The 17,501-nt window shown below is 37.7% G+C and overlaps 1 protein-coding gene across 1 annotated transcript; it reads right to left on the bottom strand.

The window, feature by feature from the left end:
- Nucleotides 1-5,528: 5,528 nt before the first annotated feature.
- Nucleotides 5,529-17,151, bottom strand: LOC139709440 (U3 small nucleolar ribonucleoprotein protein IMP3-like). The gene is made up of 6 exons (XM_071621406.1): nt 17,018-17,151; nt 13,435-13,542; nt 9,069-9,223; nt 8,371-8,422; nt 6,928-7,000; nt 5,529-5,838 (listed from the first exon to the last, which is right to left on the bottom strand). Exons 1-6 carry the CDS (start codon nt 17,149-17,151, stop codon nt 5,815-5,817), a joined length of 546 nt encoding a protein of 181 aa, XP_071477507.1. The 3' UTR covers nt 5,529-5,814.
- Between the last annotated feature and the right edge of the window lie 350 nt (nt 17,152-17,501).

Raw genomic sequence — 17,501 nt, 5'->3', positions numbered from 1 at the left:
GGCTGCATTTAAAGGTATTAGCCCACATTTGCAAACCCATAAAAATCAAAACTGCATAAAACAGGTCCAATATGACTTCAAGTACAAGTTATAACAGTAACATACCTCACCTGTTGCTCTTTGTCTATACCATTCGATAAAAGAGAGAAAATCATCGTTTTAAAATCAATTTTCAAACCGGGTCAACCCGACCCAAAACCTAATTACGAGCGCGGGCTAGCTACAACATGTACGTACATGTAACTTACACGTGATGTATCGCATGCATGTAGTACGTACGTGGACCGGAGCTAGCGAGCGTTACACGCATGCATACGGTGCATTTTCATTTATTTTTATGAAAGTAATGGACTAATTGGAACGAAATTTTGCACAGGTGTTACTGCAATCATACCCAAACTCCATGCTAACTATGAGACCAATTGCTGCAGGTTTACAAATGTGGGCTAATACCTTTAAAATACGAGAGTACTAAATGTCAGCAGCATGTAATACCGTATAGGCTGTTATTTTCATGAGGGTTTAATTTTTGAGAATTTTGCGAATCAGAGTAGGACCACGAATTTAACAACATGCGAAAACAATGCTATGCGCTAGGGTAATAGCGCATTAACAAAAGTCTTGGTGTCAATTCGTGAAAACATCTCATGAAAATGTGTGTGACCTCCCCATTCGCAAAAAATATCTGTATGCGAAAATAGCAGCTTATACAGTATGTAAATGCTAAAGTATAAAATGTGTCCTACATCTTGCATGAATTCCTGGCAGATATACTGTGCACAGATGAAAGTTGCAATTCAGAGATTGTCCCATCAGATTGCACAAATATGTGCTTTAATGAAATCATTCAATGACAGGCCCTAAACCTTAACGTAAATGTGAATTAATATGGGTCCTGTTTCCTTTTTGTTACATGCTCTCACACATCCTTTCAAAGGAACAATTTTATGCTAGTCGAGTGAAACAGAATTACATTTACTATCATATTCTGACTTTAATTGCCAGTCAATTGAAGACGTACCATATACCGGTATTGGATTCCGTTAGCACAATGGATTGAAGGTAATGCCTCAGGCATCCTTTGCATAAAGGCAGAGGAATCTGTTGAATTTCTCAGTGAGAAACCCATGATATGGCATACCGTGCACTCCCATTATAACAAAGTCCTAGGGACTGGTGGTTTTCTTTTGTTCATAATGAAATTTCGTTATAGCCGACAGTATATAAAGAAATAAAGATGGTAATTTTTGGACCTGAATTTTTATTTCATTGCAATGAGAATTCTATTAATACAGTGTTCAGTATAACAGGAGTGCACTGTATTTTCATAATGGTTAAATTGTTGCATTTGTCAAGTACTATATGTGTGACTGTCCTCAGCATACCATTGAAAAGGGTCTAAGGACATCAGATTAATGCAAACTTGGCACATCTCAAGTAAAACCTGTTTTGTGAAATGCATTTTACTCGATCGTATTTGAATACTTGTTAACACTTAAATCAATAAAGACATATCCTGATTTACCCTTATTCCATGCATGATTATTTGCTTTAATAGACTGCATCGATATGACAGTTTACATCATGCCTCTCTGAAATGAGGGGGGGGGGGGGAGCAACCAGTCACCAAACAAAGCTGCTGACATAGCTTTCAGCAAAGTCTTATTACATTGAAAACCACTTTCTCCAACTTCACGAATGTCTCCACCCCCTTCCCTACCATGTGATACAAAGAAAACCATTTTAAAGACCATGCACATTTGTTTAAACCTTTTACTCATGTAATGGTCAACTTGCTCATGGCTATCATTCACTTTTGGAGAGGATATTTTGTACACAGTAGTCAACTGCAGACTCTTGTTAAATAGATACTAGTACAAAGAACTCCTTGGGGAAAAAAATGAACTCTCAATAAAATGAAATCCTTGAGACTGGGAGCTTTCATTCATTATATCGAAATACCGTTATAACTGAACAAACATAGAGAAGATAATATAGGGGCCTGAATTTTTACTTCGTTGTAACCTGAATTTTGATATAACCGTGTTCATTATAACGGGAGTGCACTGTATCGAGATATTGTTACAGTGTACATATATCATAAAGAGTGGGGGGGGGGGGGGGGGGGAGGGAGGAAAACTAAAAACAAAATTTAAACAATGGGATCAATAAAGATTTTGTTGAAACAGGGCACAATAGTGTACTGTTAAAAGGAAACTAATGGCTATATATTACCAGAAGCCTGGAACCAAGTAATCTTCCACAGTATTGCCAATACCTAATGATATCATAAAGAATGAACGGACAAATATCTGTTTGTAAAGCCACATGAATGTTGTACTATGAGCACTACAGGGACAAGTTTTGAATTCATTTCGACTTTCATTTCAGCTTACATCTCGCTATGAAACATCACCTCACTGAAGAAGGAATGTGACTCATAAACATGTTCTCAGAGGGTGCACAAAGTCACAAAGACCATAACTTTGACTCAATCTGTTTAAGGGCAAGTCCAAGATAAGGTCCCCTCAGAAGGCAAAATTTCATCTTTGCTCAATATTGACATGTTTGGTATCATTTTGAAGCTTATGAGTTGAAGTTTCGATTTCCATGGAGGAAAAAATTATATTACGTAAATTTATGCAAATTTCAAGAGCTTCATTTGCATAAATGTGAAACACAGCGTTACGTATGGGACATTTATAAAAATTCATAATAATTCAAAGGAAAGCAAATGATATTTGATTAATATGTGGACATAAGAAGTTCATCAAATAGTTTAACTTGGCATGAAAATTTAGGGATTATGGGAATGATTATGCAAATTAGCTCGTGTCCTATCATGAGATGTCCCATACGTAACAAATTGAGGTCATTTTTTTAGGTTTTTTCTGAAATTGCTACGGTTATATTAATGCCCTTTTGGAAAGTTCTAATTTATTGTTTAGAGAAATTAAATACCATAGAAAAAAGAAAAAACAGTAAAAGGAATATTTTTTATTAGGCATTGAAATAATGTTACGTATGGGACAAATGCGTTACGTATGGGACATCCTCATACATAATGCATGTGAATGCATGTAGCTAGCTGGGAAGGTCTCTCAGTACACAAATGGTCAATCATCCTGAAGAAAGCACCCCAACATTGTAGCTACTTTTTGAGTTATAGACACTTTAAACAATATATGTACTTGACTGAACAATTTTCAGAAAGGGAGAGGGGAAAATGGTAAAATACACAATGAAAAATCAGCATTAAAGGGATGGTATAGTTTTTTGTAGAAATGGGGATTCAGTTTTCAACATTTAATGAGATGATTGGAAACCAATTATACGAATTACTAAAGAGCATACAATCCTAAGACTAGAGAAATTCAAAGTTTAGTGATGGAGAGCAAATATGAAATGGTTGTGATATAAATATCTAAGATAAATATAAAGTAAAGTGATTTTTTTTTTTATTGCAAGGATACACAAATTGTCCTTATTCAGGTTTCAATAATAGCCACGACAAAATTCATGGGTATACATACTGAGGTGTGACTCGAATCAATGACCTGACTGCTAGACAGACATCATATATCTACTTGATCACTGGGGTTCCACGCAGCAGGTATTGCTTATTTATAAAAATTAATATTTCTTGTGTCAAGTTGTTTTTTATTGAAACAAAATGGCAAACTGCCCTTCATCAATGGAAGTAAACACTTTAAACTGTTCAATTTTTCAGTAGTAACTATCCTGATAAAAATAGGGCATACATACTCAGGTTGGTCATAAAAATATAGAACATGATTAAATATGATTATGATGGTAAATATTTGGGGAATATTGTTCCATTGTAAATCTGGATCAGTATTTGAGTAGTTTCAACTGATTCCATTTCAATAATTATGCAAAAATTTGTTTATGGGTATTTTGCAAAATTATTTTGCAAAATACCCATAAACATGTCTGTCCACACACTAAACGAATGGGGGACAAAGGGCATGCATACTCAGGTTGGTCATAAAAATATAAAAATATGATTGAATATGATTAGGATGGTGAATATTTGGGGAATATTGTTTCCTTGACAATCTGGATCAGTATTTGAGTAGTTTCAACTGATTTTACTTCAATAATTATGCAAAATACCCATAAACATGGTTCTTCACACACTAAATGAATGGGGGACAAACTGTCCCATACGTAACTGTCCCATACGAAACACGTCATGTCTGTCTTTAATTAGAACCTGTAATTAGAGCTTTTTGCCTAATGACACGAAACTTACCTGTGATAATCTTGAGTGTTGTGACTTTTATCACAGTGAGTTACAAGTTGTAGAATGAAATACTTTCAGAGAGTTTTGAGGTTGAAAAAAATGTTCAAAAAAACAAAATTTTTCTGGTCCCATACGTAACAGCACATATTTTCTCTTCTAGAATATAATTGTGAAGGTCATTTTTCTCCATTTTTTGCATGATTATACTTCTTTTAGATATCAATCACCATGATAAAGTTTAATATGATCAAAAGCCATTAACACTATTTTTCAGGTCATAAAAGTCTCTGAATGTCCCATACGTAATGCGCGTGTTATCTTGGACTTGCCCTTAAGTGAACATGAAGAAATTTTACATCGCTACTGTTTGGTGCTTTGGTGTACGTTTACCTGAAGACAAGAATTAACATTCTGTTTTTTTGTGTCTCTGTGTGTTTTGTATGCACAGAGCTGACCCCAAGTATATACACCATATTCATTGTTTACTTCTTTTTTTTTCTCTCTGCTTTTCATTCTAATTGAAAATATAAGAAAATGTTGTCTTTTTTTCTACCTGACAATTATTTTTGCCATAAAAATGTTTTGTTTACAGTGTATCAGAATGTTATTCATCTGCAATGGTTTGCAGCCCTTTATAAACGCACAATGTGTGCTTTTATTATGTGCATGAGTCGGAGGTGCGTTCTTTCAGATTTCAAACAACTGGAACTATATCCTGTAACCAGTGAACAAGACATGAGTCTTGCCCTATTAAAATAAGATGATATGCAGTATACACAATGTAAATTTCACGGCACTCCCTTGGAATCTGATAAGAATGATACAAGGGCACTATTACATAATAGAAAGGTTGTCTGTGAATCTTGTATCAACTTCCAAGAACTACTTGATACAAATTATGTTACACATAGCTTTCAAACACAAGACTTGAAAAGCCTTATGAGTTTGGCTCTTATTTGTTTGATACCATGTACAGTTCAAATTCCTTGCAATACACATTCCTTGTAATCTTTACACTTCACCCCAGCAACAGATAACAACAATGCTATTTCCCTTCACTAATCGAATACTGTTGCTAACACTTGCAAGGTGCTCATCTGTGGGAGACATTCTAAAAACACGCAGAACAAAAACGTTGATCAGTATTACGATGAAATCGGATATTTCCTCCGAGTGGGTCCACTAAAGATTCTCACAGATGTAGATGAGGGGCAGCAACAAGAGGCAGCAAATTGCTGTCACAGTAGCAATGACATGCTGCAGAAGAGAGAGAGAGCATGTAAAAGTAAATCATCAATCACTCGACAGAATAGGATGAGTGAATGTCACACAAGTGTCCTGTGCTGAAAGTCTCGGGAAAGCACCCAAGGCTTTAATTTGAGGACTCTTCACATCTGTCGCTTGTTCTGGGTCCTGATGCTCCAAGCTGAATGCCTCACACCAAGTTTGTAAGGCACCAACAATTCATGCCATTTGGCAAATGCTGTCCTGTAGTGATGTGCTCCATCAGTCTCAACAAACTGACCCACTCTTTCTGGATGCCTTCATCACATCAAGTCAAAGTCATCTCTCTGCAAAAGGATGAAAGTTACATAATGGAAATAAATTTTGACATCTTTTTTCACAATCTCTTGATTCATTAAAACTTGAGTCTTTTATGATTGTAACCCTATAACACTTACTTCTCACATGGTATGCTATTTTCAGTGATTTTGTTTTTGTTTTTGTGGTTTTTCATTTACATTGTCACAAGCATGTATAAATTAGTGTTTTGAGTATCAACCTTGGGATAATTTTTTTGAAAATTATCCTGAAATTGTAAAACTGCACTAATCTTCCATATGAAAGAAAACATTTCAAAATTTTGCAAGTAGGGTTTTTATAAAAACCTTGCACAAAGACCCAAATATGGATTGAACAATATCTAATCTTACTGAATCATTGAATCACAAAATCAAAAGAGGTGTGAAGCACAACATACTACAATATTCCCTTACCCTGACATATCTTTTGCTAAGTTGTGATGGTACAGCTGTGACAAGCCTTGGTATTGTTATTCTGCAGTCACCATTGTTCATTGACAAGGGAAAGAGTGTTTCCTAAAATGACATACAGACACTGAAAATAAACCTAACTGCATACCATGTCACCTTTTCAGCAAATTTTGAGAGGTGCAATTTCAATAGGAACATTAAATCCTTGACCCTGTGACATTCCTCTCTCCACTACGTGTTACACTCTGAATTGGTTAACGTACTATCAGATTTTTTTTTTTCCATGCCATGAAGGAAGCATTTAAATGCACTAATAAAGCAAGCTATCACTGGGCCAATGGCTTCAAGTCCCATCCAGTTTCAGTGCTACAGACACACTGTATATCTAAAATTGTGAAATACTTCATGGTCATGTGGAGTTAATCCATTGTACGCAAAAATGTGATTGTGACTAGTAGTAGAAGATCCCAAAATTCCATTAATCTGTTGAGGACGGACTGATTTTGCTACAACACGCATTTCTCTAGACCCTGCCCGAGTATATTCGGGACTTGTCCTCAACAGGTTAACTACACAAAGTGAATAAAGATCAAAGTCTTATCTCTGATCTTTCAAGGATTCAATTCACTTATTTTGCTTGTACATAAGAGCATGTCCAACACTTACTGCATCATTATATTCCATGATGTGTTTCCTGATCTTGGAGGTGTCTACCCAAGTCACAAAGTCTTCCATGCTTCTGTTCACAGATAGACAAAACAAGATCCATAACAAAAGATGATGAAACAAAGTAACAAATAATAAGGAACACACGGTTGTGACATGGGATCTTTCATGATTGCAACATACAAATCATAAGTGAATACAAGATCACATTCACGGGGCAACATTTTTGGACTTGCAGAATTACTAGCATGGTACATATTTTTACAAAGTGCTACTTCGTGGAAATTCAAATTTCATGTCTTCATCTTGGTAGAATGTGCAGCTGTACTTTATACACATCATCTAACAATTGAATCCCAAGAGAGTATGACACTTCTCAGCCAGCAGCTTGATTTTGATTATTTATTCTGATTTTACAAATAACAAGGAAAAGTAGAAATTACGCGGTGCGTAATATATGTCCCCGCCAGAAGTAGCATTTTGTAGCAAAATGTACAATATAGGTCAAAAATCAAAGTTCAAAGAAGTCAAAGGTCAAAATTCTGTGTAGAAGTTTTGAAGCGCTCACCTAGTGCCATCACATAAAACAAACGGAATCGAAATCGGGTTAGAAATGGCGAAGGAGTAGCATTTTGTAGTAAATGTACAAGAAAATGTAGGTCAAAAATTAAGGTCAAAGGTCAAAGAAGTCAAAGGTCAAAATTCTGTGTAGAAGTTTTGAAGCCCTCACCTAGTGCCATCACATAAAACAAACAGAATCGAAATCGGGTAAGAAATGGCGAAGGAGTAGCATTTTGTAGCAAAATGTACCAATACAGGTAAAAAATCAAGGTCAAAGGTCAAAGAAGTCAAAGGTCAAAATTCAGTGTAGAAGTTTTGAAGCCCTCACCTAGTGACATCACATAAAGCAAACGGAATCGAAATCGGGTTAGAAATGGCGAAGGAGTAGCATTTTGTAGCAAAATGTACAATATAGGTCAAAGGTCAAGGTCAAAGGTCACGGCTGAAATTCTGTGTACAAGTTTCAAAGCTCCCATGTAGTGCTATCATATAAAGCAAACAGAATCAAAATTGGCTCATAAATGACAGAGAAGTAGCAAATTGAAGATTTTGATCACACACGGACGCACACACGGACGGACGGACTGACACACGGACGGACACACGGACACACACACGTACGGAGCCCTTTCATAGTCCCCTGCTCGAACTCGTTCGGCGGGGACAAAAATACAGGTAACTCCCATTATAATGAAGTCCTTGGAACCGGCAGTTTTCTTTTGTTATATCTATTTTTTTTTTTTTAAATAACTAAACAAAAACTGTAAATAAAGTTCAGGTAATAATTTCAGAGCCTGAATTTTTACTTCCTTATAATAAAACTTTTTCATAACTGTGTTTCTTATACAATGTTATGGGAAGCGCACTGCATCTGCAACTTACCTGGTTACAAGGAATGCCGGATCAAGGACAAGTTCGGGTCCAACTCTGACATCTGATATTACCAAATAACGGAAAATTAATCTAAAAATGTAACTTGGAACATTTAAAGTAATTGCTTCATTGAGGAAAGTAAAATTGAATGAAAATCACGCTGTAGCACCCAAAACAGAGAGACAATTGTAATCTATTGGCAATTTTATAGATATTTTCTTTCCTTCTGCTTGAAAGCAAAACAAAATAACACATGTTTATGTCTAACTGTAAAGCTGACCTAAAACACCACATGTAACCTGCTTTGAACAGTGTTGTTTATGAAGAGAAGACTGCATTTTATGCGTTCAAGTGATAAAAGCTGCCATTACTTCATTTAATATGAAGAAGATTTCTGTAAATTTCCTGGTCTGATATCATATTTCCCATTGCTTTAGCTAATGTATATATGTAGCTCTTCTCTTCACAAATATGTTCCAAACTCAAATGAAGTATTCAAATCAGCTGATAAAAGATTTCATTATAATTCTTGGTACTACTCTGTGGATTGTAAATTGTACTTTGCCAGTTCTTGTGAAGGTACAGCCAGAGCACATGTCAATTTCAAAGAACTTGTTTCATCAGCACATTACAAGAACACCTTGGGATGACGGTGATGCGGGAAAGCAAGGAGATAATATTATCATTCATCTTGTATTCAAGGATACGACCCTGCTCAACAAGTTTTACAGCAGACTTCACATCCTCTGCCATCTTTAATCGCACCATGACAACTGGAAGTCTTCTCCTACAGAAGGATGAAGCAGATACAGCATTGCAGAGGGCAAGATTCTGCTTGGTTGGTACAAGGCCAATGTTGTATCTGTAAGAAAAATAAGAAAAAACAAAACAAAACAAACAATGACTACAATCTGAAACAGAGGACAAATGGAAATGAAATTAAGAATTTGAATACCAATACTCTCCATACAACATTCCAGTATTGTGCACTTTTACTACTTGAGCAAGTTTTACTCTATCAATGAAGCCATATAGATGATAACAAACATAAAAATTTTCAGCAACACAATGGAACATTAACGCAGGCAGACAACATTCACTTTCCTTCTAGCATCCTGGACACCATGATACCTCATAAAACTAGATATATCGCTACGGCGACTGATATGCCTCCGCCATAATGCATGGTTCTCCTAATAGGTGTATAGTACAATGTCTTGACAATGTGTGATGACAGTTTCACACAATTGGCAAAATATTAAAATGACAGGTTTGACACAAATGTGCTGAATGTTCACTTTCCTAGAACTAGGTTCAATTGGATGAATGATTAAAATGTCAGAGTGCAGGTATTTGGGGAACTGATGATTTTTACTTGACTTTTGACCCTTTTATAAGTTTATGCATTGAGTAATTTTCAAGGTATTGAGAAAAAGTATAATTTCAGTATCAAATGGGAAAATAGCATTATCTAAACCTTTCGTTTGACCTTTGACCTCACAGTTCCACAGATAATCACTGTTAGGTAGAACATGCATAAATACGTAAGTTTCATGATGATACCTTGAGTTACTTTCGAGATATGGAGGAAAAAGTGCAATTTAGCACTTTCACTTGACCTTTGACCTTTTGACCTTTTACCTTTTGGCAAGAAACTTCCCCCAAAATATATATTGGGTAATACATGCCATACATCAAGTTTAAAAAAAAACAAGAGACCCGCGGGTCTAGCGCTCACCTGAGTATCGCAAGTTCACCTTTCACGCAGTCACTAATCTCAATTATTCACAGCTCTACCAAAATTTGACCAGGCATTCTCAAGTAGAAGATGAAAATGTACCATAAGGGCCCAAATTTTTTAAGATTCCTTAATTTGGGGGGATTGGGGCCCCCTGGGGCCCTCTGGGTGGGGCATGGTGCCCATTTTTATAAATTGAAATCCCATACCCCCTAGGGATGCTACCTGCCAAGTTTGACGAAAATACATCATGAGGTTTTCAGGAAGAAGATGAAAATGTACAATTCAGGCACCCCATTTGGACCTTCCCAACCAATCCCCCCCCCCCCCTCCTGCCCCCAAGAGGGGCACCCCTGGATCTCCTATGAACAAACTTGAAACTACAGTCATTAATGTACTCACTCATAGTATTATCTTAGCTCTATAACTTCTGATTCTAGAGAAGATTTTTAAAGATTCCTTCATTTTGGGGGTTTGGGCCCCCCTGGGGGCCCCCTGGGTGGGGCATGGTGCCCATTTTAACAAATTGAGATCCTATCCCCCTAGGGATGCTACCTGCCAAGTTTGGTGAAAACGGGTCATGGGGTTCTCAAGAAGAAGATAAAAATGTACAATTCAGGTCCCATTAGGACCCCGCCTCACCCCCCTCCCCTGGGTCCCAAGGGGGGCACCCCTGATTCTGCCATGAACAAACTTGAAAGTGCAGTCATCAATGTACAAACTCATAGTATTAACTTAGCTCTATAACTTCTGGTTCTAGAGAAGAAGATTTTTACAGATTCCTTAATTTTGGGGCATTTGGGCCCCTTGGGGCCCCCCTGGGTGGGGCATGGTGCCCATTTTCCCAAACTGAGTTCCTAACCCCCTAGGGATGCTACCTGCCAAGTTTGGTGAAAATGGGTCATGGGGTTTTCAAGAAGAAGATGAAAATGTACAATTTAGGCCCCATTAGAACCCCTCCCCACCCCCTCCCCTGGGTCCCAAGGGGGGCACCCTTGATTCTGCCATGAACAAACTTGAAACTACAGTCATCAATGTACTAACTCATAGTACTAACTTAGCTCTATCACTTCTGGTTCTAGAGAAGAAGATTTTTACAGATTCCTTAATTTTTGGGGGGTTTGGGCCCCCTGGGGGCCCCCTGGGTGGGGCATGGTGCCCATTTTAACAAATTGAGTTCCTAACCCCCTAGGGATGCTACCTGCCAAGTTTGATGAAAATCGGTCTCGGGGTTTTCAAGAAGAAGATGAAAATGTAAAAAGTTTACGCACGACGCACGACGGACGACGGACGACAGACGACGGACGACGCACGACGCACGACGGACGCCGGACGAAGGGCGATCGCAATAGCTCACTTGAGCCTTTGGCTCAGGTGAGCTAAAAAACCTTCAGGCATATTGCATTTTAAGGAAAGTAGTGATATTTTGAGGAGTTGACCTTGACCTTTGACCCATGACCCCCAACTTCCGTAGATAATCACTGCCCATCGGTACAAGCATATATACAAAGTTCCATGAAGATACCTTGAACCATTTGCGAGATATGGAGAAAAACATGAAATTTCAATTTTTTTTCACAAAATAACCTGTGACCTTTGACCTTTGACCCTGCGACCCTAACATCCACACAAAGTATTATCCCCCAAGGATATAACCTCATACCAAGTTTGATGTAAAACCACCACACGGTTCTTGAGATATCGACAAAAACAAAACGGGACGGACGGACGGACGGACGGACGGACGGACACACGTACGGACGGACGGACGACCCGAAAACATAATGCCTCCGGCCACTTCGTTGCGGAGGCATAAAAAACCAAGCCCAGCTGCCCAGATATTTATGGATTGAGTGAAAGCAGCAATATTAGTAGAGCACATTGAGTGACAGTTTGAGGAAAATTGGACAATCGATTCAAAAGTCTCAGTGCCTTCAACGTTGGATAAGAAGGTTAACGGTTCAAGATGTTATGTATGGACAACAATCTAAAAGGAATTCCACAAATTCTATTTTTCATGAAAAGTAGATATTCCACTGATTTGTTACTGATACTGTTTATTGAAGGGTAATATTTCCACCCAGCTTTCTGAAAGAGGAACGTCAATTGTGCTCTTTCATTATGCTGGAAAAGGGAAAAAAGTAGACATTTTCTTCATATTTTCTTTAAATGATGTCCATGCATGACATTATGAACTACAGAAGTGTTCTCATCCAGTGCCAACGGCACTGAAACTTTAAAAATTCATAACTTTTTAACAAATTGTCTGATTTTTCTCATACTTTCATTCGTGAATGTGTTCTAACAATACTGCTGCTTTCACTCAATCTACAATTGTATATCTACACATTGTCAAGTTTTGATTCCTTACAGTTATCCATATGTGCTGTAGATTACTATCTGTACAATGGTTTTGACAAAGAAAAAAGAATTTGCTGAAATTGGTGAGTTACATATATATCTGTCTTTGTATGCAACAGTGTCAATTACTGTGTTTATATAGCCATGGACCTACTACACATGGACATTCATCATTTCCTTATTTAATGCATGCCTCTGTCCATATCAAAAGTGTCACAAAAGCATTTTAAACATTCTTCCCTGCTTTGATCGTATGACCTCCGCCGCCGACAAGCCAAGGCAATACACAATGAAGCTTTGAAAAATCTCTAAACTAAATGCACAGAAGATAACAACTGTCTTAAATCAAGGAAAATGCATGTGCAGTTGTGGTATGTACTGCTATATCACTGCTCAGATATTTTCATTAGCAAAATGCAGACCGTACTTTTGAAGTGATAGCCAAGTTTTTAGCTAATTGATCATAAATTGTTACCTCATTTTCCACCTTTTCCGCATTTTTTTCGAGAGTTAAAACAGATAGCAAGGGAAGAGGATACGTCTGTCTTACTATTAGGCAAAGTCATATGTGTGAGCGCTAGCGAGCCAATCGGTAATTTCCAATCAAATGAAACGAGATCAGTCATGTTCTGAGGTTTGCTGCTTTCTCATCATTGGCGTTTATTCAAAGACGTTTCAGTCTGAAAAGGCGCATCAGCCCAATAAGACGAGAATTGGGGAAATTATTCCTTTGTCAGTGACGATGCATGATTATGCAATCATCATTTTTGAGACACCTGTATTCACTCACTGAGATGCGCATTGTCAGGTGGCGGCGGATCTTGTACTTCAAAATGGTAGGTTTCGTTGAAAGTCCATTCATTAGTAGGTCCATGATACAGCTTACAGCCAAACTGAGGACAAGTTTATGGCACAAGAGGAAAATGAGAATTAAAGAATCCCTAAGGATCTACGTATAAATCAAATGTACTTACAATTTGTTCAGCAGCTCAGTTGTGCATTTCGTTCTGAATGGATCTTTGCTGTCCAGCTGTTTGATTTTGTTTACAAGATCTCGTACACGTCGACTCAACTTGTTGTACCTACATCATATGACAGGCGATTCCAAACATTCATTTAACACTTTATAGATGATCAAACGTGAAATGAAAATAAAATATTGAGGTTCACAGCCTGATTAAAATAGAAAAATCCAGCTGTCCAAAGGAGATTTTTATCACATACATATATAAATATATATATATATAAATTGAAACAAGAAAGGGAAAACTGACCAGAAACAAATAATAAATGGTGAAAACTTTGAGCAAAGAAAATGGGTTTTCATCGGGATTCGAACCCGAGACCTCGGGATTACTAGACGGGTGCTCTACCGACTGAGCTATTGAAAGCCCTAGATCGGTGTTCGTCCCAAACCCTTAACTCTCTTTGCTCGTGAGGTCACAAACTACAGTGTGTGTATGTGTGCCACACACACACACATTAACCTGACGTACATTTGTAGACCCAAAGGACGTAAATCAACTTTGGAATAAATGCGAGGGATCACCGAAGCGATGCAGCTTTTTATTTTTTGTAATATAAATTGAAACAAGAAAGGGAAAACTGACCAGAAACAAATGATAAATGGCGAAAACTTTGAGCAAAGAAAATGGGTTTTCATCGGGATTCGAACCCGAGACCTCCGGATTACTAGACCGGTGCTCTACCGACTGAGCTATTGAAAGCCCTAGATCGGTGTTCGTCCCAAACCCTTAACTCTCTTTGCTCGTGTGGTCAGAAGCTACAGTGTGTGTATGTGTGCCATACACACACACATTAACCTGACATAGACCCAAAGGACGTAAATCAACTTTGGAATAAATGCGAGGGATCACCGAAGCGATGCAGCTTTTTATTTTTTGTAATATAAATTGAAACAAGAAAGGGAAAACTGACCAGAAACAAATAATAAATGGCGAAAACTTTGAGCAAAGAAAATGGGTTTTCATCGGGATTCGAACCCGAGAACCTCCGGATTACTAGACCGGTGCTCTACCGACTGAGCTATTGAAAGCCCTAGATCGGTGTTCGTCCCAAACCCTTAACTCTCTTTGCTCGAGTGGTCAGAAGCTATAGTGTGTGTATGTGTGCCACACACACACACATTAACCTGACATAGACCCAAAGGACGTAAATCAACTTTGGAATAAATGCGAGGGATCACCGAAGCGATGCAGCTTTTTATTTTTTGTAATATAAATTGAAACAAGAAAGGGAAAACTGACCAGAAACAAATAATAAATGGCGAAAACTTTGAGCAAAGAAAATGGGTTTTCATCGGGATATGTATATATTATATATATATATATATTTTTTTTTTTTTACTTAATGGCTCTCCTCCATAGGAGGGAATTTCTGTGAAGCCAGCCAGAGTCTCCACAGAACATATCCCGATGACAAAATACAGACCAATCTTTGGTCAAGGTCCCATTAAGATGTAGCAAGGGATGTGGGGTGTGTACAGTTCTGGTCGAGGTGAGGATTTAGCTAATAACGTTTTGTTAGATATTCAGAAACCACTCTATGAGATGTCAAAGAGCATGCAATTCTAAGGAGTATCAAAATTTTATTTGATGAAAATCGGTTTTGAAATGGCTGAGATATCCAAAAACAAGGTGAAACAAAGAGATCCTAAGAAAAGACATGGCCTGTCGCCTTTTATTATTATCACTTTTTTGGATATCTCAGCCATTTGAAAACCAATTTTCATCAATAAACATTGAATCCCTCTTAAAATTATATGCTCTTTCATATAGATTTCATAAGAGGTTTCTCATTATCTCACTTAGGAATGTTCAAAACATGAATCCCCACCTCAGCCAGTACTGTACAGTCAGTAATACTGAAATTCTACTACAACTCAATTCTGAGAGTAAATAATTATACCATTATTATAAAAGCCTACTATCCCAAGGAGCATAATTTAAAAAAAGAGAGAAAGAAAACGCAAAGACTGTGGATGACAAAAATGCTAAGGAAATTTTCTCAAAAAGGGTTAGTTTCTATACAGTATTTGGATAGGAAGTACTTCACAATTCAAGCCAGTATCTTGAAAATGTTGTTTACTAACAAAATCTGACAAGCAAAACTAACTTTCTGCACTCAATTTGATATTAAAGACAATGCAAGAAAAATCTGGCAGCATGACTTGTACAAAAAAAAATTAAATGTCAGCAAGTACTGACTACTAGTACTATAATTGAATCCAGACTCGACAGTGAAAATGATATAGATAACAGATTCCTTTTTTGTTGTTGCAACTATTGAAAGTAAACCATCTTCACAAACAAAAACATACATGCACTTCTAGAGTAGAAATACCCATTTTGATTTAATATTCAGAACTTTTTTTCTCAATGAAAATGTAAAAACCTGTAAACAAAATAATTGGTGGTATTGGCCGTACTGCGCTGGTAAACGGGGTTAGGTAGACTTTGTGCTAGAGACAAGTCCATGGAAAAAGAAAATAGCATCAGGCCATCACTTCTAGTTCTATGTAACTTTGATTCCGTAGGCGTAAGTAGGCCTACGGCACATGTATCAAGGACAATTCTCGCCACTGACAATAGGCGATATCAAGTGATATCGTACGATACCTCCGATATCAAACCTCTCAGGCCGGGGTAGTAACCTCCGGTTTCATGTGTGCGAGCTAGCTCGATGCGCAGCCTGCGCATGTGGTGCACCTCTACTGCTCGGCGCACGGATATTTGTCCAGTTTTTTCCTTTTAGCATCATCAGAAGTACACTCTGCTGCCTCACAGAAAAACCCATGGTGTAATGGATAGTTATATTCGGGAAATAAACAAACTAAAGTCTAAACAAATATATTTCTTTGGATCCAAAACAAAGCTGGCAAGTTTGCCAATAGAACACACAAATCTAGAGGTTCGATATCAGAGGTATCGTACGATATCACTTGATATCGCCCATCTCTATTGACATTGTCGGTGGCGAGAATTCGACAAGGTGGTTAAAATAAAGCAAAGGCATAAAAAGTCACCCATTATATAAATTTACTCTGTCCTTTCAATTGTACGCCCCCAGGCTAAGTACTAGTACTACGTACTAGACTAGAGTTCTAACTGTTATAATATACAGCATTACTACTCATGTAAATTACTAGGTTAAATTTACTAACCCTCTGACATGACAGAGCAGAGTCAGCAGAGATGAAGAAGGAAGAAGAAGAAAAAAAAGAGTAAATTTTTAGCCTATATTCATAGCAACATTTCGACAAACACAAAACACAACATAAAAACAGATATGGCAGTAAATTTATCACAGAGAATTCCTAGCCAACAAAAACAACAACAACAAAATTCGAACAGCTCAGACTGAAAACAGCACAGACCGAATTGCAGACTGTGGCTGTATAATCAAGTAATATTTACTTGTAAATTACTAGAGTTTCTAACGTTACAGTGTTTAGTGCAGCGGTTAGCAGACTTAAAAAACATAACACGGAAATAAGTTACTGGGATCACGCAATTGCGGACTGGTTCAGAGACTTGCCTGGTGTAATCTTCTCTCCTGGGAAGATGATATCGCCTCATAACTTTAACCTCATTTAGATTATTATCAACTTCCCACGATATAAAGTCAACTTTTTTGAGCAATTTCTGCTCGTGGTACTTGAGCTTCCTCATCCTGTTTAAATTTTGTTTAGCAAGGTCGGTCACGGCTATGCCCACGTACAATGTACGTACAAATACAATACGTACATATATATGCATACGTATACGGTGGTGCCGGTGTGTTGTGCACGTGCACGTGCATAGACCCGGAGGCGTGTTTTTTTTAGACGGCACAGATTGGGGAAACTAAAAATCTATCGGGGACCCTATCCCTAAACCTGACCCTAATCCTAATCCTAACCCTAACCATCAAACCCTAACCCTAACCCTAACCCTAACCCTAACCCCAACCCTAACCCTAACCCTAACCATAACCATAACCCAGGGGCGTCACCAGCTTTTTTTCAAGGGGGGTGCGTTTT

This window comes from Diadema antillarum, unplaced genomic scaffold (genome assembly GCF_040938485.1).
Source record: "Diadema antillarum isolate AM-2024a unplaced genomic scaffold, OU_Dant_1.0 seq00001435_RagTag, whole genome shotgun sequence".
Classification (NCBI taxonomy): domain Eukaryota; kingdom Metazoa; phylum Echinodermata; class Echinoidea; order Diadematoida; family Diadematidae; genus Diadema; species Diadema antillarum.
Note: the sequence above shows the minus strand (reverse complement) of the source record. Positions and strands in the feature narration are given on the sequence as shown.

Bases quoted from the DNA above. Each gene is read 5' to 3' on its own strand.
- LOC139709440 (XM_071621406.1), bottom strand. From the start codon at position 17,151: ATGAGGAAGCTCAAGTACCACGAGCAGAAATTGCTCAAAAAAGTTGAC. The intron at 13,543-17,017 runs GCAAGTCTCTGA...CATATGATGTAG, and splicing joins AGGAGAGAAGATTACACCAG to GTACAACAAGTTGAGTCGAC. The intron at 5,839-6,927 runs GTAAGTGTTGGA...ATCCTTTTGCAG, and splicing joins TCATGGAATATAATGATGCA to AGAGATGACTTTGACTTGAT.